Source organism: Delphinapterus leucas, chromosome 6 (assembly GCF_059928025.1).
Source record: "Delphinapterus leucas isolate spDelLeu-1000000601 "Yukka" chromosome 6, BTC_Dleu_Yukka2, whole genome shotgun sequence".
Lineage (NCBI taxonomy): Eukaryota > Metazoa > Chordata > Mammalia > Artiodactyla > Monodontidae > Delphinapterus > Delphinapterus leucas.
Genome location: NC_143134.1, coordinates 66,826,953 through 66,852,534, shown reverse-complemented (window position 1 = coordinate 66,852,534; position 25,582 = coordinate 66,826,953). Strand labels below are relative to the sequence as shown.

Sequence of the window (25,582 nt, the reverse complement as noted above, 5' to 3'; positions counted from 1 at the left end):
TCTTTCTTTTTTTTTTTTTGTGGTACGTGGGCCTCTCACTGTTGTGGCCTCTCCCGTTGCGGAGCACAAGCTCCGGACGCGCAGGCTCAGCGGCCATGGCTCACGGGCCCAGCCGCTCTGCGGCATGTGGGATCCTCCCGGACTGGGGCACGAACCCGCGTCCCCTGCATCGGCAGGCGGACTCTCAACCACTGCGCCACCAGAGAAGCCCCTAATGTTTTTTTTTGAGTCAAATATGTTTAACCCATTTCAGTGGAGGTAAGGCATTTTTTCTCTTATAGGATTCTGCCATCAGAATGTTGAAGATCTGGCCTCCTGTTTTGTATCACCATGTTGTTTCATAAACTAAAAATTTGCTTTTTTTATGCAGAGTTATTGATATATAAGAACAGAACTGGGCATAATAGTTTCCACAAGGTATAATCATTTCTCCTCTCCTTAAAATATTTCCATAAATAAGGACATAATTTGTATATTCCATCCATTTTCTTATCCAGAGATCTTGGTACTTTAAACAATCCAGTCTTTCATCTGTGGAAGGCCAGCTTCTCTTATTACTTAGACGTGAAAACGAATCCCAGGTTTAAGGAAAATATGGGTCTATGGTTCACACTTGTCAGCATCTCAAAACTATCACATGCTTTGGCAATACTTATGGTCTTTGATCTAAGGAGATATTTGAATGGAACATTGGGAAGAATAAAGGATGGAATTTAGAAGGAATGGTTAAAAATGCATTAAACAATTTTCCACAGCACTCTTAGCTCCTTTGGATCACAGGTCTTTTATTTTTATGCTCATGTGCAATGCTTTCCAAAATCCCTTGACCTTGAAAAGGCCATTTTTGTCCATATTGGGCTGGAATTAGGAGTAAGTGGTTATGCCATGAATATGATCTAAGTAGTTTCTTGGTTCTGCTTTCACCTATAAAGTCAAAAAATATTATGAAGATTAGATCTTGGGAATCTTTCCAACCCCAAATTGTCATTTGATTTTTACTGGGTCACCCTCAGCGGCCCATTGATGCTTCTAGGACATTATCTACTTCTGGCCCACAGTTCCTGTTCCTTTCAGTTTTGAAGACTGGTTTGATTCTATGATGTAAAATATTTAAATTACCCTCAGAAGATCTATCTCACTCCCCTTGGGATTGTTTCATTTAAAAGACAGATGCAGGGCTTCCCTGGTGGCGCAGTGGTTGAGAGTCCGCCTGCCGATGCAGGGGACACGGGTTTGTGCCCTGGTCCGGGAAGATCCCACATGCCGCGGAGCGGCTGGGCCCATGAGCCATAGCCGCTGAGCCTGTGTGTCTGGAGCCTGTGCTCCACAACGGGAGAGGCCACAACAGTGAGAGGCCCGTGTACCGCAAAAAAAAAAAAAAGACAGATGCAGGGGTAGAGGGTCTTGATCTATCCTTCTTTCACATTTATTCATAAATGAAAACATTTCTCCTATGAAGAAAGTATATTCCCCCTGGTCCTAAAAGGGGTTAACGTGACTCGCAGTTAGTATCATGAGTCAAGGTTTTGTAATTGACTCAATGAAATTATAGCTTCATCCCAATTTATTCACTCCTAACAAGAAGCAACTACTTAGCAAATTGGTTGTTGTATCCCTTTGGTACTAGCAGAATATAAACCACCACTTCTAAAAACAAACAAACAAACAAACAAAAGAAGACACACACACAAAGAATAAGGCTCAAAAAGGAAAAAAAAAAGAAACAAAGTGTCTTTATTTTCTAAGAGGAAGATTGAAATAATATGGGGAAGTGTAAAGTATAACGTCTGTGAAAATAGCCTGAAACTTCTCTCCCTTAGTCTCTTTCAAGACCAAATTTTATAAATAAGGAGAAAAAATATTGCATGTCTCTAGCACTGAGTAGATATCTGTAAAGAGATAACGGCAAATATCCGCCTGACAACCATGTGGTCAACACATATGTTGTAAGACGTTATGCGTAAGGAACTAAGGTACTTTCTGCAACAAAAAGAGTCTGAACTGGATATAATGGTGGGTAAGCAGGTCACGGACTTTGAAATAAGTCCTCAATTTATGAGCTGCTTGACCTTGAGCAAATCACCTATGACCTCCCTGTGCTTTACAAGTAAAATATATTGATTTGTGGATTAAATGAGTGAACACTTAAGTGCTTAGTGTTGCTTGGAAAACAGTAATGGCTCAGTAATTGGTAGCTGTTGTGATTATGTTAAAATGACTGAGTGGTAGAAGAGACTCACTTGCTGGCAATCATCTTTGATATAGAAAGAGTGAAATAAAGGCTAGAATATGCACTGTGAGGTGGAGTCAGAAAGGAAGGAGTGGCTCTGTTGACCAAGTCATCAGGCTAAGTCTAAAAGTGAAAGGCCCTCCACGTGGCTGGCCAGAGGAGAAGCTGAGGACCATCAAGTGATGTATGAACTGGAGAATTTACTTGATCCATACGGCCAGGCAGCCTGGGGCACATAATTGCTTTGGCACCGCTAATGGCAAGAGTTCAGACAATTAAGTTGACTTTTCTTGGCCTGTGTTTTTTTTGTATGTGTGCAATGGGAGAATAAGGTTCCTACCTCTGTAGATGCTTGGGGGAAAATGCAATGACACACATAAAACACTTAGAGGAGGGCCTCTCCAGTTAGAGGAAAGATTACTTGATGTCGATTAAGGGTTCAATATCCTTAACTATCATTTTGACACAAAAGCAGAGAGCTATGTCTATATTTAATCATGGAATGAAGGGCATGTGGGAAAGGACATAAAATGTACAGTAGTAGAAAAAGGGATTCAGAAACAGGTATTAGAAAGATAAAGGCAATTTAAAATAATTAAGTTGTAAAAAAAAATTACTCCAACATTAAGGAGACAAAAATATAGTCTCCTATTAAAAAAATCAAAAACCAAAACCAGTCCAGCCTTGAAATTATCATACTGTTTCTGTAAAAAGATTCCTGAAACGCCATATGGAATTTAACTTCAGCAAGCAACTATTGAGCACCTACTACAACGTAAGAGCTGAGATACAATTGTGCATAATCTATAGCCCATGCCCTCTACGACTGCAAGGCATATGTGATCTGCACACAGACAGCCGAATAGGCTAAGTGTAAAACTATTTGATGAGAGCTGAGAGGATAGAAGGTTCAGTTCTTCCTGTGGGAAGAGGAATGGGGAATGAGCTTAAAAATTTTCTCCAGGGTTTCGACTCAAACGTCTACAAGATGAAGCAATTCCTATAAACAGATGAGCTGAGTTGTGTGTAAAATAAATATATATATATATGAGTGGGGAGGGTTTGGAAAACTGGATAGTGCATGGCAGCTTAAAGGCATTCAAGTTTGAAGTTAAAAAAAAAATTACCATGTATATTAACAAAATCATCTGAGGCCAGTCTGCAGCCTTTGCAATACACATAGGGAGTACTATTTAAGCTAGATTATGAATCAGGGTTGCACATCATCAGGTAGAAAAGGGAAATAGGTGAAATTCTAGAGTGGATAAACATCATTTGCCGAGAGCCAGAGATGAAAGTACTTGGAATGTATACCTAGTGGGAGGTGGCTGAGAGAGTGAACAGTGAGGCATGAAGGGCGAGATCAGCCTTGATGATAAATGGCCGTGAATGTAATGCTAAATTCAGTCTTTATCTTGAAGGCCTTAAGAACCACAGCATTAATTTCTATGTATCCTCAACAGCATCATTTTAAGAGTTCAGTGGTTTCTCAGGTCTTTCTGAAAACAGATTTATTATTATAAAAGATTCTAACCCATAGCTTTAACATGTTCTCTGTCACTGTAAAATAGCTGATGGCATTTCCATGATGGAAGATATCTAAATTAAAAAAATCTATTCAATTAAATATTTGGATATTTATAAACATTTAGTTATTCATAGGATGGATGGCTCATGTCATATAGATAATATCCAAGTTCATGTTGAATTTTTCTCCCTAGAGTTAGAAATACAAATATATCTCTGAAAACTCACTCAATAATTAATATACGAATAATTTAACATTCTTGCATACTTCTATATAGAAAGCCCTGTCCTAAGTGCTTTATGTGTATCATTTCATTTAATCTTCATCAAATTCTTATTGCTATGAGTAGTGTTACCCCATTTTACAGGTGAAGAAACAGAGGCTAACAGATAGGAAATAACTTGCCCAGAGGCACACAGACAATAAGCGAACAAACCAGAGTTTTACCCAGGCAGTCTATCACTCCAGAGTGTGCACTCTTAAAGTTGAGATTACATGTTCTGTATGAAGTGACTGATGGCTAGAGTTGGTCTTTTCTCCTATGTCTGTTGAACCAGACATTCCCTCTTTTAGGAATGTGGTAGACTCCATCCTTCTCCTTGACCTTCCAAGGTCTTGTCTCTGCTTTTTGCACTAGTCTATTCTCATAACTCTTTTTTATTATTGATTGTTAGAATTTATTTTATTCATAATGGCTTTTTAGTCCTGTCACGTTTACTACTTAAGACAAAACTATTGGAGGAAAATGAATCTTCTCTTTTTCCAGTCCCATCCTCTTTTTTTGTCTACCACCAGACTTCTTTGAGAAACTCTTCCTTTGTCACAGGATCTGTGTGGCAGAAGGCTTAGACTTACTTTGACTTTGCCACTACTTCTTCATTACAGAGAAAAAAAATTCAAGTCCATCATGAGAGAAATCACAACATGAAATGCAGTGTTTAAACTCCAGAGTATTTTCTGTGATTATCTGCAACGTGATCATGGTAACTAATCAGGGTCCCTTCGTGACATGGCTAGTGTCACTTTCTGCATACTTTCCTTCCTGCTTAGAGATGATTTTTAAACCAGCATTTCTGGGATACCACAGGAGCAGTTGTTACCTCAAATGACTGTCCACTGCCACTCTGTCAGAAAAATTATGCTCTTGGGTTTTAACATACTGGTAACCAAGTCAGAGATTCGGGATGCTTTGGAAGTTCGCAGTGTGGATGCGGCCTCTCTCAAAGAGACCAAGATTTCTTATCAGGCATGTGAGGTTACCTTTGGGTGAACACAGATCGTTTCCCAGAGCTCAGCTTATGCTGCACCTTTCCTTCACTGTTTCAAAGTGGCTAACAAATTTCTTCCACCAATATACCAACTCTTCTGTTGTTTGTTTCAATACTAGCTTCTCTGGAGCCTCAGGCATAGCACTTCCAAATGTCAGCAGCTATTAGCTCTCCACATTAATCTCTGTTTCTTTATTTCTCCTGAGTTGTCTGTATCTCTCAGAGGCGAGTCCAGGTGGCTTAACATAACATCGGGGTGTGTGTTGGGGGGGAGAGTATGTATTTTCTCAAAATAAGGCATTATAGCTATCTTATCTCTCCTACTTGCTTGCTAAGTGTTTTGGAGCCCTCCAAGTACCTATCATAAAGCCTTATACCTTGCTTATGATCAACAGAGGGTAAACTGAATTTTTAAAATTATCATTCTATTTATTTTAGTTTTCCAGGGCCTCCACTTTCATTTATAGAAGTGGGAAGCACATTTTGAAAGAGGGAACGTACTATATTTCAAAATACAGTGCAAATATCATAACACTTCTTTTCAATGAAAACTTCCAAGTTAGGTTTCCCTAATTTTTGTTCCTATTATTTTATATATATATATAATGCATATGTGTTTGTATGTATGTACATAAACACACATACATCTGTGTGTATGCATGTATGCATCTGTGTGAATTGCATTTTTGCCGGTAGGCATATGAAGGCAACATTTCTTGAGTTAGGGCAAACTCTCCGTTTTCTCTCCTGTGCCCAAACTCCATCTGAAACCATTTCATGTGTGAACTTCACAATCAAGTTGATTTTGTGCTGAGCAGGGGCACCATGTAACCAGGTTCAGTGGCTCTTTGAGGTCTGCAAAGATGTATAACAGAGTACACAGACTGCCTGCTGAAACCAACCAGAAATCTGATTTCATGATGCAAAAGTATTTGTTCAATTAATAATAATTTGCTCAAGTTAATAACAATAATTTATACTGGTTCAGAATCATGCAGAAAACTGCAACATAGTGGCAGGTCCTCAAAGGCCCCTGTCCTGATTAAAGAGGAGCAAGAACTTGATTATAAGGTGAGGCTGACTGTACCTCCAACTTCTTAGCTATCTTACTTGAATCAAACCCTGTAGCCTCTCTTATGTTCTCTTCTCAACCTGACATTGTTAAGAACATCAAACACGGTAAAGCGTGGGGGAGTGCTTTGCAATTTGTAAAATACTCAATGAATATAAGGTAATGTTATTATTCGTTTTTGTTGGGGAAAAATGCTGGAAAAGAGAAATTAAACATTATCTTGCTTGGAATTTGCCAGGCCATTGTTTAACAATTACCCCTCTAGCATGGATTAGTCAGGTGGATTTTATTGCTTTTATTCTGATCCATCCATTGTCCCCAACTTTTTATAAAAATAGACCCTATTTCTAAGATCTACTACATTATGCTATAGTATAATATGGGATGTGAATGAAAGTTATACTATTAAGTAATGATAGAAGTGGTTTATGATAGATGCTTCCTTTCCTCTTTTATGTACTTCCAAACTATAAATTTACTTATCTGTGCAAGAAGCCGTGTTCTCTCATATTTGAATTACTGAGGTTACAAAAAAGTCTTATGAAGTTACATGAACCGTAATTTATATAGCAATAAACAGAATCCGACTAGATATCTTTAATAATCTGTTAGTAATGATACTTGAGAGGAATCCAGGAAACTACAAGAAATCAGTTTAGTATTAAAAATGTATGAACACTTACATATAGTAGAATCTGAGCGATGATATAGGGAATGTTAGAATTAAAAGTACAAAATAATAAATTATACATTTCAAGAGAAATATGGGTTCATTACCTCCAAGTACATAAAATAAATTCTTCCGAACTATAGATCTTCGTATATATTTTATTAAATAAAATTTTAAAGCTCAAAATAGTATATTTTCCATATGTGACCTGAGAATACTAATATGCAGTAAGAAATTGTCTCTCTAAGCTTTTGTATGTTTACAATATTATCAATATTTTGTTCGGCACTTTTTCCCTATAAATAGTAAAAAGGTTGTATCAGCCCAGCCCACAAGAGCCTGTCAAACAATTCACACATATATTATTTTTTGAAAGAATATATTTAGTTTTGCTCTAAAGAGAAAATACCATGGATCATAGTTGCCTTTATCTCCCAGGGCGGGTATGCACCGTATGAAATCCTTCCTATTAATGTTAGTAGAGGCCTCCTTTGACCAAAAAAGACTACCTGTATTCTTTACGAAGGCAGTTGCTATCCCAGAGTATCAAGAGGTTGGAAACAGAATATCCAATGAGGCATCCTTCGGTTTTCTGTCTCCCCACAAACCTTCTGACTGTGAGAAAAATGCTCTCAGAGGTTCTTACCTGCAGTGCACAACCATCGGACCTGCATCGGGAGGGTTACAGGTTTTGACTCTCCGTAAGAAAGCTAGAAAAGGTGTTGGGTGCTCTGGAACACCGTGATCAGGCCAGGCGGTGAACTGGAATTGTCTTACTTCTCTCTTCTCACTTGAACCATTCTGTGAAGTAGGAACACTGGCTGAAATTCTGTGTTCCTACCCTCAGGTTGTAATGATGAATAATAACATGCAAGAGGTACCACAAAGATGTGCTATCTTAATTCCTTCCCCCACCCTATATCCTTTGGGAAGACACACTCTGGAGTTATAAACCTCAAGCAATTTGTAAATGACAAATATTTGCTCAGGAAGACAAAATTCCTAGGTGAGAAGCATTCATTTTTCAGGTTTAACTATCAAGAGCACTTCTGTTACGTTTTACAGAAAGAACTAGTTCTTCTTCACCTATTCTTCATTTGCTGAGACTTTCATTCAGAGCAAGAGTTCCATATTTACTGATAAATCTCCAGACAAGGAGAAAAATTGCTGAGCGATAATGGAAGAATTATTTCATTCTTCATTGTTGCCAGTAGAATCAAGATTTAAGTAAAGCCTTGAGATATTCGATTTTTCAAAAGAAGCTTTCTTTAAATAATGGAAAGGGGAAAGGGAGGGAAAAAAATAAAAAGCAAACCTTGTAAAGTGCAAACGTTCGAACACAATACGTGGCCAGCTCCACGGTATCTAGCAGCGTCACTTGGACAAGCCCATGGGTTTCTGTGCCTCTACTGGGCCAATACTGGTCACACTTCACCTAGAAGAAACAAGTGACACATTCAGGGCAGATCCTCATCAATTTCTGTATTAGTTTTACTTTGAGTTGCTGTTGAAGAAAAACAGCTTTTCCGCATTTCGTTTTATGTTGATCGTTTTCTGGCGTGCATTCTTGTTATCCCAATATATGTAAATTGCTGCTCTGATGCCAATGTAAACCACGTTTTTCAAACTGGTAGGAATACTAAGCAGTAACAGATTCAATTTTCCTGGAGAGAAATAAATTGCAGATTGTCACTGAGTAAAATAAGGAGAGAGGTATTTGAAACTTCAGAGTACTTGAAAAGAAAACACAAATTTGTCTGAGATAGACATTAAGAATCATTTCAGAAAGGTTACACTTAGGCACTTAAATGACATGGTGACATAGTTAGTGTTCATCCATCAAGGTTTAAAAGGCACAACCTATTTCATCTTGAGCTATCACCATCTCCAAATATGCTTGTTTAACGAAAAGGAGAAATAATTTGTAAATCTATCGAAGTATAACAGACAACATAGAATTTTTTAATATAATATAAATGGTGTGTGTATCAAAAACAAATTAAATCTGTAAAGTCTAGGGGGAAAAGAGCTGTCTGTTCTTTAAAAAGTCTCAGAGGGTCACACGCTAGCAGTGGCAAAGTTTAAATAATTAAAAATCCATTCATTTCAGATGAATCATCTACAATTATTATGTGGAGTTGAACAACAAAAGCGCATAAAAAGTTTTCAACCCAATTAGTTCAACATTCAACAAAGAATAACTCCAAGTCTGCAGTAAGCTACAAATTTACTGAATGTGTCCTTTGGGCATTAAAAAGAGTAATGAAAAATAGCAAAGACATCACTGTATTTTCTAGTAAGACCATAGATCAGAATATATTTACCCTTTCTATATCACATTAAGAGAAAAAAAAAATGGGAGTATTTTCTTAATTGAAGCCAACTAAAATACATTTCTCTAGGTAAAGAAACCTAGTAGTATTTTATATTAGAAAGTACATCTTCTGCCTGAAAAAGAAATATGTGAAAGTTACAATCTTTGGATTTAAACAAAAGCAATGAGGCATTATTACCATAGATACTAGAATTTTTTGGCCCAGTGAATAGAATTACTAGATAATTATTTGCTTTTATGTTGAATATAAATATTACTAGCATTCTGTGAATAATATTGTAATTTTCTGTTTCACACCTAAAGCATCTGCTGCTCAAAGGACTCAGCCTCTTTCTAGACACTGGATGTTCTGCAAAGGGAGAGGGTTAATCCTCTACACAATTTCCTAGACTAGATAAAAAAGGTACAGTTACATAGTAAAGCAGAGACTGCATTCTCGAGGTTTGACTTCTGTGCCTTTATTTCAGCTGTGAGACCCACACAGACATTATCTATTTTATGAAAAACAAACAAAAGTGGTTCACAGTAAAATGGAGACTTTGTGTCTTACTAAGATTTTTTTTAAAAGACCTGCATTTTCTAGATGCACAAAATATTCTTCTGTTTTATATTTCTGTCATATGTTCTAAGTTAAAAATAACACAAGGGAAAGACAGTTCTTTAAGGAGAATATTGATGTAGCAAGACCAGGGTTGGGTACCTCTATATGTCCTCTGGCCGTCCATTAAAACCCAAGTCGCATCTGGTAGTAGCAAAGGCTACTACCCTAAGAGAGCCAACACTACTTAAGTAGCCATAATTCAGATGGAAAAAAAATCACATAAATTAAGTCAAAGGCTCCGTTTTAAACCATGAAATAGATGTCAAGTTGATGTCTCGCTGCAAAAGACAAAAGAAACTTTGGAGGCCTCTTATTGCAGCATTGAAGGGATGCCAGCAATGTACTGAGTTCAGGAAGCAAGAGAGAAACTCAAACACATTATTTAACAGTTTCAGCTGGACATCAACCCTTTCAAATCAAACCCAACAGGTCAAATCCCACGAGGACAAACACCGCTATGGCAGGCAAATTAATGCAACAAAATGAACTAGAAGGTCTGTACAATGTACGGAACACAATTCAATGTTATTATGTTTCAAAGCTGGGAATTGGTTATCCTCAGACCTTTTGGTGAGGTAAGGAAAAGGAAAAAAAGAACCATAAGCCAGCCTTTATGTGACCTCTGGAAAAATGACCCCATTATTGAGTGACTTTCCATCTACAAATCCACTCCATACCTAAGATGTAGGAAAACTTAAATTTATACTAATTATTCTCATACTTCTAGTAATAAGTTTAAGAACTGCAGCTATTTTTGGCTTAGACTCTGACGTCTTTAGGAAAAAAAAATTACCACAAAACATTACTATAAGGAGTAAATGTTGTGAACATTTTTAGCTAAAAGAATAAAACAAAAGTTCTTGTACTCATTTTAAATAATGTACTCTAACCTTACTCTTGACTAAAAGAAATCCTCTAAAATGTTTTAAGTGCAACTGTAGAAACTAGGAGCCATTTTTTAAGAAGCCAATACATTTAAACATTGCCGTTTTCTCTCAGGAAATATTTCGCAAGGGGAGTTTATGAAAAAATAAACGTTCTAATGCCTGCACACATGCACACATACAGTCTCAGCAGTGGGATTAGAAGCGCTCCCTGAGCTATCTGAACAGCTACAGCAACACATTCTTTCCTTCAGTAGCGAGGACCCCGGCACTTCTTCACTCCACCTTGTTCTCTGAGTAGCCTGCAGAGGTTTCACCCAAGTTCTCAGGGCTAAATTTAAGGGCTTAGACTTACTGACAAATACTCCTTTAAGCCTTTCGTTTTTAGCCGTACACTAAACAAATAATTTCTGATTTTAATGTTAGAGAGAGTGAGTCAGAAGTCTAGTGAGGAAAAAATTTAAAAGGATGCGGGAAAATAATAGAAGTTATTTCCTTCTAATCAGTTATGCAGATGAACTAGCTCCATTCTCCTCTCTTGAGATGTTTTTTTGACCATAACCACTCCCCTCCCCCACCATTTTTTTCCTGGGAGAAAAACCTCAGAAGGTATTTCTAGAGAGTTCCTACTTGTTAGGCTTCATTCGTAGAGCTGAGTGTGAGAACTGAGAAGTGTAGGAGGCTCCCCTTTGGGTATATAGAACGAGAAGGCCAAAGCTAGTGAGTAAAAATACTGATTTCTGTCTTTTCTTATGTGATTCTGAAGTGACTACAAGAGGCCTTCAGGACTGATTCATGGAAGGTCAGGCAGTCTCACTGGTTGGCTAGTAAGCTGCTTCTCTATTTCCAGGATCAAAGCCTTGTGGCCTCTTCTATAAAATGGGAATGATTATCTCCAGCATGACAGGGCTATTGTAAGGCTCAAAAATCTTGCACCTGAAACTCTGAACCCAATGGCCAACACAAATAGGTATCCAATGGGAATAGTTGTTATTAACTATTAAGTAGATTATGTTCTCAATTTTTTTGTGGTGGTTGTTATAAACATTCTGAATGGAAAAAAATGAATATGTTATTAATCCCAGCAGATATGTATTTAGGATGTTCTAGATGGACGGTAAGGTGTGAGTGGCTATGGGGACGGTCATAGTGAAAAACGCAGTCCTGCCCCCAATCCATCAGCCTTACTGACTAAATATGGAGGTGTGTTTACATTTCCTGTTTTTTCAAGTAGGTAGTTGTGAGATTGCAAACAACTCCCTTAATGCACCTGGACCCCAGTCTGCTGTGAGAAGAGAATGTGCTAGACTCTGAGGTAGAAAAGGAGAGGAACAGAACCCACTACCCAGGCTGTGGTTTAGAAACATTGCCCAGTAACTCTACTTGAGGCCTAAACTGAATGAGACAGTTCAGATTCCTGGCTGAATTTGGGGGAGTTTTTTTTTTTTTTTTTTTTGCGGTACGCGGGCCTCTCACTGCTGTGGCCTCTCCTGTTGCGGAGCACAGGCTCCGGACGCGCAAGCTCAGCAGCCATGGCTCACGAGCCCAGCTGCTCTGCGGCATGTGGGATCTTCCCAGACCGGGGCACGAACCCACGTCCCCTGGATCGGCAGGCACACTCTCAACCACTGCGCCACCAGGGAAGTCCTATCTTGTAGGATTTGATCCAGCAGGTCTGCTGACTGTGCTTAGGGGGAAATGCTCTCCTTCTAGTTCCATTTTTACTTCCACATGGCTTATCTTGGACATGGCCTGGCACGTCATGAGCACTCAACACGTGCAAGCCAACTTTATAATCAACTATACTGTGGTCTAAGTTGGCTTATTTTTAAATAGCCTAAAACTTTATGAAAACAAAAGGTCCTCATTTCAATTTAACAAAGCCTTATTGAGCATGGCAGCATGGTGAAGCATCAGAATTCTAAATGCAACAAACCAATACCTCCAAAGGGTCCCAGCATCACTGAACCAAAATGCATTTGCCACATGTTATTTGGAAAAGCCTGCCTAGGGCCAGGTTATTTAACCAAAGAAGGATTTAGAATAGACAATAAATGATACCTGGAAAACCATAACTATTGTTGAGAATGGCTGGAAATCAGTATTTAGTAAATTTGGGCAGAGGATTCTTCTATAAGGAGTGGCCAGTATGTTAACATTAGATAATGCAAATCAGGGTTAATATAGGGAAAAAGGAAATGTTAACACACAACTATCAACACACATTTAATAAGGGAAGATATAATGAAAGTTTCAGATAAATATTAGGATATATTTTAGTGGACACAAGAATTATATGCTGAGCTGTTTTTTCCAAAATAAGGAGATATCATCTCAATGATTCTCTTCTCTTGCAGTAATAGTGTCATTCTCTCCACTGAACTAATATCAATATTTAGCCATATCTATTTTCAAACGGCAAAACTACCTAGTTTGTGTATTTCCCCTTTTCATTTTCTCTTTGCAGACCACTATTTAGAGGAGAATCAAGGGCAATGGAATACTTGAAATGAGAGTGAAATTAAAGCATTTGACTACCAGCATAAATAGCTTTTCATAAATAAAACCATAAAGTTGAAAAAATTATTCTCTAAGTAAACCAAATTATACATTATAAAACTGCTTATCAGTTCATTGAACTGTCCAAACACTTTCTAAACCATTTATTAATTTAAAAACCTGATATTCCCTTTTGTTTGATGTATGCTATGGACTGAATATTTGTGTCCCCTCAAAATTCATTGAAAACTAATCCCCTATGTGATGGTATTAGGAGGTGGGGCCTTTTTTTTTTTTTTTTTTTTTTTTTGCGGTATGCAGGCCTCTCACTGTTGTGGCCTCTCCCGTTGCGGAGCACAGGCTCTGGACGTGCAGGCTCAGCGGCCATGGCTCACGGGCCCAGCCGCTCCGTGGCATGCGGGATCCCCCCGGACCGGGGCACAAACCTGCGTCCCCTGCATCGGTAGGCGGACCTCCAACCACTGCGCCACCAGGGAAGCCCCTAGGAGGTGGGGCCTTTGCTAGGTGATAGGTCATGAGGGTGGAGCCCTCATAGAATGGGATTAGTGCTGTATAAAAGCTCTGTCACCCCTCCATCACATGAGGATACAACAAGACAGTTTTCTATGAACTAGGAAGCGGCACCTGGATCTTAAACTTCCCAGTCTCCAGAATTGTGAGAAATAAGCTTCTGTTGTTTATAACCCATCCAGTCTAGAGCATTCTCTTACTGTAGCCCGAACAGAATAAGACAACGTGTCTGCCAGGGGTTAACAGAGGGAGCTGCACTGAACTTTCCAATGATTTCTCCCATTATATCTCCAGTGTCTAGCACTTTGTTGTAGCCAGAGGAAAATTGTGTGAAATGGCTCTCTTTCATGTCCAGAGAGCACTTGGCTATCAACCCTTCCCTCATGGTTTGGGTCTGTGGAGTCTGCCCCTCAGCCCCAATCACTCCTGGCAGTGGCTGGGCGCTCCATGCAGCCTTACTGGCACCTCTGCGTCTGTCTTTGTCTGCCTAGTGGCTGCCTGTGGTCCAGCAATGCTCCAATGTCACTGCCACTGAGAAATATCATTAGATGACAAAGTTTCAATAAAAAGATAATGTTTGTATACCAGCCAGTACTGATACATTTCAATATTTTAACACCCAGTAGAACTATACTGGTGCATACTAGCTGAATATCTGCCTTGCCTGGGCATAGAAATTAATCCACACTTCTCAAAAATCTTAGAAGTGACAGTCCAGCCTGGGAGTGCTGTAAACATGAATGTGGAGAATAAGAGGGGCTTTGCACAATGTCACTGGGAGCACAGCTGCATCTCCCCTACCCAGTCCAGCTCATTCCTTGGGCTGTGTTGCTTAATTCACTTGAACAGGAATGTTTTGAGCCAGAACCTGTAGACTGCCATTCTAAATAGAGGAGGGGGGATGGGCAAAGAAGGTAGAAAATCCAGGAAGCGAACAAACAGTTAAGAAATTGGTGGGATTCTTTCTCTTTCATCTGACACTGTGTCTGTTGACAAGAGAAAACCAAAAGTGTGGAACTTGCCAGATAAGGACCCAAACATCCTTTAGGTTGCCAACATGAGTATCATTCTTTTTGTTGCCAGTGTCCTATATACATTAAGTATCCACCACTTTTCAAAAACAATCCCATACATCAGGCAGACTTCAAAGGCAGTGTTTGCACTGCCATCCCTACAGTTGCTTAAGGAAAAAGCAGTTTCTGTTGCCCTAGATAGGCAGTGCTTTAGGCTGCAGTTTGAGAAATTAAATGTTCAAGGCCTTTGGCACTTCCAGTTCTATTTGGAAAAGGACACAGACCTGGCATTTGGAAAGCATTTGCTCTCCATTAAACTTACCGAACCTTGACAAACCAGAGGGGCCAAGAATTAGTCTGCCCGTGGCCAAGGCTGGGCCTTCCAAAACCGATAACGGCAATGAAAACAATAACACTGCCATTTATAATCTTCAACGGGATTCTGCCAACTTTTAACCCAAAAGGACCTCATAATCTGAAAAGAATCTCAAGATTTGTTTTACAGAAAAACAAGAAAACGTTTGATCAAAATCTCCTTTTTTGCTGTTTTTTGCCCAGAACTGCCTTCAGCCACAGAAGCAAGTGTGACTATGTCTCCAGCTCACTGTCACTCTCTGTTGGGGTAAATTTACTACGGTGACATTCGAGGAATGGAGAGGACACAGGAAGAGTGAGTGATCTTTAGGTCAGAAATGCTCCACTGGCCAAGCATCAAGTTTAACTCCCTAAACTATTACCATAGTGTAGTTAATGCCAGCCTGGTCCCTTTGGGCTTGACAGCATCTAACCTCCATTCATTAGTACAAACAACCATATTTACTGGAGCAGGGATTTTCCTGTTCCTGGCCTAAGGTAAGTCATGATGCACAGAACATTTGATCTGCTCTAGCAATGGATGCCATCAACTGGGTTGTCTGGTTCTCTACTTGGGAACAGAAGATGGGATTTAGAGAGTTGGGAAACCAAGTATAGACTTCTTCACTTCTAATTCTATGCTTTTACCACTAATCAGTGTGGTCCACATTGGATGACAGTTCAAATCATGTCCCATTTTTTGGGTGTCAAAATTTCACTCCCATCCTTGACATTTATAGCAGTAAGTACCACCACAATAATCGCTCTTTAAGTCAATCAACTCCCACTATAAAACTTGCAAGACATGAATCAACAATAAGTGTCAACTATGGGAACTGACTGAAGGCAGGCTGGGAAGACAAGTGAAAGCCAACTATCCCTTAACCTCGGTGAAGCCATTTCACCCTCTAACACTAATCAAGGCTGCTCAAGAATTTGTCAGCCACAGGTGTACACGTTCCCTCTGTCTTGTATACCTCAAGATGGGAAACAAAGTTGAAGAGAAACAGCAAAAAACAGATAGATAAAGGAAAAAAAAAAAAAAGTGAACAATCACCCACTAAATAATAGAGCTTCCTGGACCAGGAATCACCTTGGCAAATCCTACCTCAGAGACTCCAATTCTTCAAGTGAGGCTTGCCAACCATGTGTCCCAGTTGCCCACAAATAACACCCTTGGAGTGGAAATCCCAGCTGTATACATTTTGCTCTCCTACCGGTGCTTCATTTTTTCCGAACTTTTTCTTCCCTCCATGTGGTTGCCCAAACCAATTCATGTGCTTATTGGCATGTTATGAAACATGGAAACAATTAGAGACCACATTCTGGGTCAGAAGAATGACTCGCTGCAGAATCAATGAACTCTGCAGAACTTGAGAGGATTTGGCAAAAAAGATGGAAACTGTGGAATAAAACCCACTAACCGTACCTCATGTCAAACAGTATACAAGGCTATAAACTGATCTGTGCATTTTCAGGCAGCAATCAAATTTTACCTTCAAAATCTCTAGTTTTTAGCTTTATATATATATATATATATATATATATATATATATTCATTCTAATGAAACTCAAAGAAAATATTCAACTTACACATATTCTCTTCAGGGTTGATAAGTGGTGAATGTACAACCGTGGAAATAGTCTCCTGATTTAAGTTTGGGATTCCTTCAAGGCCACATTTGAGGGAGAGTGATGGCATTTGAAAAATCAAAGAACCTAAGTTTTCAAATGGCCACCTTAAGCCCTAAGCCATACCTCACACTTGTAAAGGGCTTCTTTAGCCCTCCAAACGCTAAAAAGGGTCAATTCTCTAACAAAAGACCAGTGAAATGTCTAACACATGCTAATGAACCCAGTATCCTTTTGCTTGAGTGAACTATTCTGACTCAGCAAAGGTTACAAGCCCTGCTGCTGTATCAACCACAGAGAGATGGTGAGGGTGAGCCTTGGTACAGAAGAGGGTGGAAAACACAGGAGGTAGGTTTTAAAGGGAGAGTTCCCTAGCATCACCAAATAAAAAAGAATGAGGAAGGAGAATGAAAAACCGAACCAGAAGGAAATATGGTATCAAGAATATATTATATTTAGTGATAATTATTACTACATGTAACTCGTGTTGACATTACTCACTATTTTCATACTGTATTCTTCAAGATATGTGAAAGTAGCAGCCAGAATGTTCTATTGTGGTCTTTTTGCAGACTGATTAACACATTCCCTGTGTCAGGGTCTCCATTCGGGAGATTCTGTCAAAGGCAAGTGCAGGAGAACCCCATGTTCTGAGCTACACTCTCCTCTTGACTAGGATGCATGGTTGTGCCATCCTGGGGACAGTGGGCACATTTCGCCATGTGCAGTGACTCTAAGTTTGGTTAGGATTCATTGTCAACCATAGAGAAACAAACTCATTTCATTTGGGAACAAAAACTGAATTATTTGGAAGCCAGCTTTAGGGGAGACTAAAGTTATAATGGTAAAGCCTCCAACTTCTCTATCTCAACCAAAAAATAGTAGTGTAGACTCACTGAGCCACCGTGTCACATTCCTTGTCTCAGGGAATACTCACAATAACCATAACCCTTTCACGTAATCGAAAAAGGAGAAAGGAGACTTTGAGGGGTCCCGCAGCTTGCCCAATGTCTCATAGCTAGTATGCACTAAAGTCGGGATCTAAACACAGACATTTGACTGCAAGGCACCCCTACCTGGAACTATGTCAGGTAGCTTCCGCTAGTGGTGGTGTCCCCAGGGAGTTCTGTGTAATATCATGCTATCTTCTCTTCCCTTTCCTTTTCCTTTCTCTTTCCCACTCCAGTTAACAGGTATTCCTGCCTACTTGTAATACACAGAAGTGTTTATGCGCGCACACACACACACACCTCTTTTTTTCAACAAGCCAAGGGGATGAATATTATTTCAGGAACCTGAGCCTTCATCCAAATAATGAAATTTCAAGCTTCAGCCCTTGGAGAGGTGATTTGTGTAAACTACCTGGACCTCCTCTCTTTATAAGAGGGACTACAGGCTGTTTCTAAGTAAAGCCAGGCTAGTTCCTACGTCTACTTTGAATTTGGCTGTTGGGAACTGAGTCCCCAGGTCAGCCCACATAACTCACAAAGTTCCCCAAGTATGGAGCTGTATATTTCAGCAACAACTAACCACTATTTATAACACTGTTTTTATAGCAAAATTTAATCTGTGTTCTTGTTTTGAGAATCCAGGAATGCTTTCCGCTTCCTCCCTGGGACTTCGGTGGAAACAGCAAGTGGACAGGGGAAAGGTGGAGTGGAGGATGTGAGGCAGGAAGATGAAGACAGGGTGAGATAATTTGAAGGACCAGGGCTTTGTTAGCTCTCTCTAGGGCATTTGGTCCCTTATTCTCAAGTGTTCTAGACTGGAGAACAAATGCCTTTTTGGGCCTTGGGGGTCAGGGTTCATTTGTATGATTAGGTTGATGATGGCTGAGATTTCTAAATATTGGCTTATGCACGTCATCATAAGTTTGGGTATAGGCTGAACCACCGCAGAATAAAAATCACAAGACAGCACTTTACTTGGCCTCCTCAGGTCATTTAACAAAGGAGAAAGCTAACTTGCAAGAGCAAAGAGTAATTAAATGAAGAGAGCAAACAGAGGCTCATTTAGTAACTTCCAAATAAGTTGCTCTGTCTGAGGTGGGAAAAAAAGGTAGCCTGCAATATAAAGATAAACTGTAGGTATTTAAGTCACAATGCCTTCTGCCAAGAATTGCTCATTACCATCAGATGTTGCACTGGCAGTGGGGCCAGTGAGAACTAATTTTATTATTAGAAGCAATTAGGGAGAAAAGGGGCAGAATTCCATTCGGTTATTTCAAAACAAGTTTCTGTGCATGGCTTAATGAAGGCCTGCAGTGTCAAGATAAAAATGTGTGTTTTACTGAAAACAGCTTTTGCAAATGACTGCTTGTTACCAGCCAGTATCTCCAGGCAGAACAGTCAGAGTAGCTTGGATTTACATGTGTGCTGTAATATAACAGTTCAGCTGTCTCCGCTTCACAGAAGTGTTAACAGACAGTACGGCCTGGTGGGTAAGCACAGATGTTGTGGAGACAGACTGTCTTCAATTCCTCACTCTGACCTTGGTAACTGAATGAGCTTAGGTGACCTTCTGGAATGTCCTGGCCTTACTCATATATAAAGTGGAAATCACAGAAGCGTTTATCTCATGGGTTGTTGTAAAATATCAATGTATCCAATACATGTTAGGCATTGTTAGAACGATTAACGATTATATCCAATAATTATTTGGGTGGGGGATTGTTTTTAAAGCAAGGGCTTGCTAGATAGGGGTTACCCTGAGTACAAGTCAATAATGGATCTATTTGCATCCACTTTGAATGGCATTTGCATGTAAAGTATAACACAGAGACGTCTTCGCAGCCATCAAAGTTTTTATCTAAATTCTTTTCAGACAATATTTCAATATTTCTGTAGAATTCACATTTTGAAAAGACCTGATTGCTTTTTAGGTTTGCTAAACAAGTTGTGCACTATATCTATTGATTTCCCAGCTTTAAGGTAACAGCTGGGACTTTTTATATTTTCCTAAGTCTGAGCTTTTCCCTTATGAATCTCCTGAGCAGCTTACAACTCCTCTCTCATATACATACTGGGGCTAAGAGAAACTGCCATGTATTGAGCTTAGGACAACATTGGAAAAATCTCAACTGTCACACAACAAATGGGGAGCTGGGCTTTGGCTTCCTTCTAAGTATCCTTTCTGATAGTACTGTGACCCCAGTGAACGAGCCCTCTACCAGTGGTTTCAAACTCTGCCCCGAAGGCCCCATACAGTGAGAGTATGTGCTGTCTTCAGTGATTTGTCAGAGACTCACTTGTTCCTTAAATTCTCAAGGTTACAGATTGATTCTCATCAGATGGCTACGATATTCACTTGCCATATTCACTTGGGAATATGGCATCCTGCTTACCCATTATGTTCTAGTTTTGCAAATCAAGAGCATTTAACTAATGTGCCATGCTCCATAATATTGGACCCATATGATGAATAAAACTCCTTTCTTGGACCTTACTAAGCAATGACTCCATTATTAAAATCTATTCATTTTGGAGAAGGCTAAACTAACAAAATGCCCTCTACACATTTATGTGTTTTCTCAACATCATTTTTTTGGCTGCCCTGACTTAATTTATGCTAATTTGAATAATTTTTAAAAAGAGCCTCTTTCACAGAATTTTAGATTTTACACTGCAGATTATGAGAAAGAAAAAGTTGAAAATATCGGGAAGTGTATATGGTGAGATTCTCCCCCATAGTCTGTGTGTTCTTGTTCAATGTGGATTTTACAAAGATGTCCAAGTTAATATTTATTTTTTCTGACCAAGTTGTCTACTTCTTTGAGTGCTGTTTTCTTCTTTTAGCGATCACACACATCATAACATGAGAGAATTTCCTTTTTGAAAGATGCAAAAGAATGTCAAAGGATGGTTTAATCTAAGCTGTTGATGCTCATTCACAATTAGTGTCTATTACAAAGTCAAAGCTTAAAGACAGGTTAGATTCTGACCAGAATGAAATATGCAATGCAGGAACTATCTGAGGGAAGATTTTGAAAGGGAGAAGGTAGATATTCATCCTTACCCTGGATCGTTCTTCTAGTTTTGTCATCATAACAACTGTGGCACTCCGTTGTTCCCATATCATTCTCCAAAAGTCCCCAAATGTTTCGGGGAGAGATCCCTGTGTTGCAATATAGGCATTTTGTTTCCTATAGCCATCTATGTAGTTAGCATTCACATAGTCACTTCCTGGGATTCCTGTAAAACAAGGAGTGTTATTCAATGGGGTGAACATATCACAAGAGAAAACAGCCTGGGACATGCCCTAATGACAATGTTATATTAAGAGGAGTCACACTATATTAAAGTTTGGGTTTTAAACAAGATCAAAAATAGGTCTTATTGGGACCATTACGTTAGAGTAATGCAATGTTTGTATTTATCATGTGACAAAGTGGACTCCCAAGAAAGAAAAACACAACCAATTGTCCATAGAATGCCTTTTCTCTCACACGCTGTTTTCTCCATTGCATCAGAAAAATATAGCTTGCAAAGGAGGATAAACAATTATCTGGTCACTCTCCTCACTCATTCTCTTCTTCGTTTCCGGACAAAAACCAACTAAAATAAATGCAATATAGGGTGGAACATGTCATAACAGTGAGAAATTCTTTGCAGATTTAGCTGAGAGGAAACTCATATATAAACTCTTTTAATCCTCACAACTCTGTGAAGTTCTGTCATGATCTTCCTTTCACAGAGGTGGGAACCGAGGTGCACAGAGCTTGCTGACGCTGGTGGAGTCTGGTTTAATCATAGGCAGGCAGTCTGCTACATCTGTGTCTTAACCTCTGTAGGGTACTGCTTCTCGTTTAAACCTCAACGGGTTGTTGTATCACATGAAATCTCTCCTGGGATTATGACAACTGCCTCCTAATTGGTGGTTCGGCTTCTGCTTTGTCCTTTGCAGTCTGTTCTCTATCTAGTATGAGAGCAATTTTTAAAAATATATTTCGGACGCTGTAATGTCTCTTCTTCAAAGCCAACAATGGCTTCCCCTTGTACTTTAAATAAAATCCAAACTCTCAACAATGGCTACACTCTGGCTAAACTCTGTACTAAACAAAGGCTAAACTCTGTACCTCTCCAGACTAAACAATGGCTAAACTCTGTACTTCTCCAGACTCATCTTGTCCCACTCACCTCCTCGCTTTCTAAACTCTAGACGCTGGCCTGCTTCTAGACGCTGACTTTGTTAGAAAACATTGCTAGCTTAGTACCCTCCCACATCCTACAACACTCTCAGCCTCGTTCCCATCGGAAAACACTCAGCCTCCATCTCAGAAGGCCTGCCCTCGATACCCTGGGACCTAAGAACCCTCTTGGCAACTCTTTATATGACTTATTACACATTGAAATGACATATTTAGTTGTTTGTTAACTTGCTTATTGCTTGTTTTATGTGCCTCTAGACCACATCTCTTTTATTCACCTTTGCTATCCCTAGTGACAAAAAGAGCAAATTTTGTGCTTCCGTTCTAACATTTAATAAGTAGCACAGCTGTAATGTAATACAGATATTCTGATTAAAAGTCTAATTTTCCTTCAGCACAACAGCTTTAAAAGGGGTATAGGGGGGACGTTTGAGTTTCTTTCAAGAAGAGTGGCTGGAATGATTAAGGAAATCAAAGCTATTCCTTATGAGAAAGGAATATATATTATAACCTGGCAAAAAGATAGGGGTTGGAGATAAGAGCTGCCCATAAGTGTCTGAAGAGAGGTTGAAGTTTACTATGTTGAGACCCAAGTCTTTTAGTTCTGAAGGATGTAACTACAGAGAGATGAATTTCATCTCCAGTATAATAAAAGTCAGAATCAGAAAGGGCATAGATTTCCTCCAGAGGTAATGAGTTGCCTATCCCTGAAGGGGAACAAACACTTTACAGGGAGGTAGCAATAGAACCTGTACATGGTCCCTTCTTACTCTGGGAAAATATTAGTCTTGGATTTATTAAAAAAAAAAAAAAAAAGAATATTTTCTTTATAATGGAACATATGTTCCCAAGCTAAGATTACTCTATTTCACTGATTGCCACTTGCAATTACTTTGACTGCTTTTCTGATTCCAGTTGTAAAACTGATCCTCTCAAGAAAAAGTAATGAAAGTCAGATGGAAACTGCTGGGCTCCAAGATGAACACATGGATATGGAATACCACCAGCATTAGTGAAAAGCCTTTTGAGCAAAAACTGAAATGCACGGTTGGTTGTAACATTATTCATCTATTATAGCTACTCAAGAAGCAGTTGGGGTTCTGGCAGCCCTTTGTCGATAAAGATCCTATTCCTCCCTGACACCAAATTACTGTAGATTCAAAGGACAGTTTAAATAAAGTCCTCAGGTTACAACCACTGGGGAAGCACGCACATCTACACGTCCACAGGATTTGGTTCTGAGCCACCAATGAGTCTATATTATAATACAGGAAAAGCCCACTTTAAATAATTTAATTTAGCAGTTAACATTAGAGAATTGATAGAAAGAATTCTGGCTAAGAGCCTCACTCCGCTACCAAAATACAGAAAACTTTTTTCCAAGAAAACTCAAAAATGGAGAAATCTGGTTTAATGACTCAGAAAATGCATCAGCTGGGCACTATGCCATTTTTCTCTCATCAAGGATGATAACTAATGTATCTGAACAACACATCTGAGGACAGAGGAGGTGGGTGTGAGACTCATATCTAAAGGAGGGGAATCAGACCTATCCTATATTCTTGCACAAATTTTAATCAGTTATTATGTAATGAATTGGTTTTTGACATATTGCTCAAGTTTGAACAATAAGTCGTTATATTTTAGGGGGAATAGGTTGATACTGAATAATGGTTGCATTTTCCAGGGATAAAAATACAAAAATTCTGCCTGAAAACTATTAGGCACCTGGGATCCATACTGTATCACCAAATACTTTAAGAATTTGGGACTTGATATTCTGGAAAGAAGAGAATTGAAAACAATAATTGAATACCTAGGAGAGCTAATTGTTAGGCTCAAATTTATATCCTGAAAATAGTGTGAGGCTCCTCTTCTATTTTGACACTTGTCTGTGAGGAGGTAGTACCTGGAATAAAAGCCTCCTGGCAAATCCCTTTACACACTCTGGCAAAAAGACACTTCCAGTAAGTTCTCTCATATGTCTTTTGCAATGTGGAGATGTGAGAGATGGCTATGCTCTCTAGAAGCTCTAAGGCCTAATGTGTCCTATATTCATACAACCCAACATAACAAGCTGTGTAGAAAGAGGAATGAGAAAAGATCTGAGAAATGGTGGTGGCTTGCCCTTCTAAAAAATATTAACCCCATATCAGAATCTGAAATTAAAGAGCAGTGTATTTCAAGTAGATGAGACCTCAATTTTCAATGCGATATATTTAGAACAATTTTTCAATCAATCCCAATGGAAAAAAAAAATAGCATGCTGGCTTTCCACTAATGCAACGCTAATCAGCATGCACTACTGATCCAAGAGGAGTGTGTGAGAATTAACTGAATTCTGGGGCTATGATGAATCGAAATCTAAGTTAAAATGCAGAACTGAAAGAATATAGGATTACTATAAATTAGCTGATTCCTTTTATTCCTTGGAGTCAAGGAGACTTTCGTCCAAAACTATGGTAACGGTGTGCCTTGCCTTTTTTTTTTTTTTGAGGGGCAGGGGTTATTAAAATAACAAGAGCATAAAAAACATGTCTGAAGCTCATCATAGGCAAAATCTTAGGATTGGCCCTGCTGTAGGACTGTCTCTTGGACAGTTGGTCTTAATGTCATTGTCCAAGAGAAACAGCTTAGATCTAAAACTTGCTCTTCCTAGGCATCCATGGCTTTACTTCATTTATAAAAGTAAGTTTTCATGATTTCCTATGTATTGTTTCATGTGTATTCTCCAATTAATAAGTCACGTAAACAGTTCCAACACCAATAATAATTGTTTATCATTCTAATCTTACAAGTGAGAATACTGAGGCTAGATCTTGACTTTATATTGTACCCCACAATATTCCCCATTCCTGTGTTATAGTCTATTTCATCAGTTAATGGACTGTTATTTCTTCTGGTGCTTAAAATTATTACTTACATGCTTTATACTGGGTCTTTGTGTTTTGGGCAAACTAAGAGCTATAAAACTCAAGGCTTTAACAGATATTGTGATGAGGTGAATGATTGGTAGAACTGGGCTTCTGTGTTCTTCATGCACAGTGAGCCATAGCAAACAGCTATTCAAACAGGGATGGGCCAGGTTTTAGGCTTTCGTTTTATTCACTGGGAATTGCCAGTTACAGCTTTCAGTGGAAAACTTAGCCTGGACATGAAGTTTGGGCTCCCCTGTTTTTCTGTCTGAAAAACTGAGAATTTATCATGAGTTCAACATGCAGGGGTAATGCCATTTTGCTTCATTTAAGCATGGGATTAACACTTTAGGGCTTCATAATAATGTTCCCCTGTGTGTTTGAATATTAACAAAAGGAGAGGAATCCTCGGAAAGATAAAGCTACTAGGTTTGAAAGAATATTCGTGATGAATAATTAACTCATACTGAGAAATGCTTTAAAACCTCGAAAGCATGTTGAAATGTCAAAGAATACACTATCTGAGCTGTTTTGTCATGCCTGGGTTAAAATAAGTTTTTATTTCCCCTTGTTAATTTTATGAGAACTAATTGGGTCATGTGGGTCCAGTTAAAAAAAATAAACAACTCGCTTTGCATTAGCTTTTTCAGGTCAGCAGATAATTTGATTTGAAAAGATTTCTCTTGTTGAGAGGTGTTTAGAATTATAAAAATTTAATAATGAAGGCCTTAGCGCTGATGTTAAGTGAAAAAAGGAGGACCCAAAATAGTACACGAATTATTTTATTGATGTGAAATTAAGTAATCATAAGGGGTAAGTGTGTACTTTTGTGTCACCCCACACTGGGGGGTAAGTCATATGTGCCTCTTGGAACAATACTAAGCACATGCTAAGGCTTTAGAGA

At 39.0% G+C, this 25,582-nt stretch overlaps 1 protein-coding gene across 1 annotated transcript in view; it reads right to left on the bottom strand.

Moving 5' to 3' along the window:
- The window catches only part of LOC149748968 (receptor-type tyrosine-protein phosphatase delta-like), a 77,910-nt gene that overhangs the window by 39,603 nt on the left and 12,725 nt on the right, over positions 1-25,582 (bottom strand). Inside the window, exons 3-5 of the mRNA XM_089912630.1 lie at positions 20,632-20,807; positions 8,084-8,203; positions 7,415-7,569 (exon numbers count right to left, since the gene is read on the bottom strand). Coding sequence (XP_089768756.1) covers positions 7,415-7,569; positions 8,084-8,203; positions 20,632-20,807 — 451 coding nt within the window. The remainder of the gene's footprint in view (positions 1-7,414; positions 7,570-8,083; positions 8,204-20,631; positions 20,808-25,582) is intronic.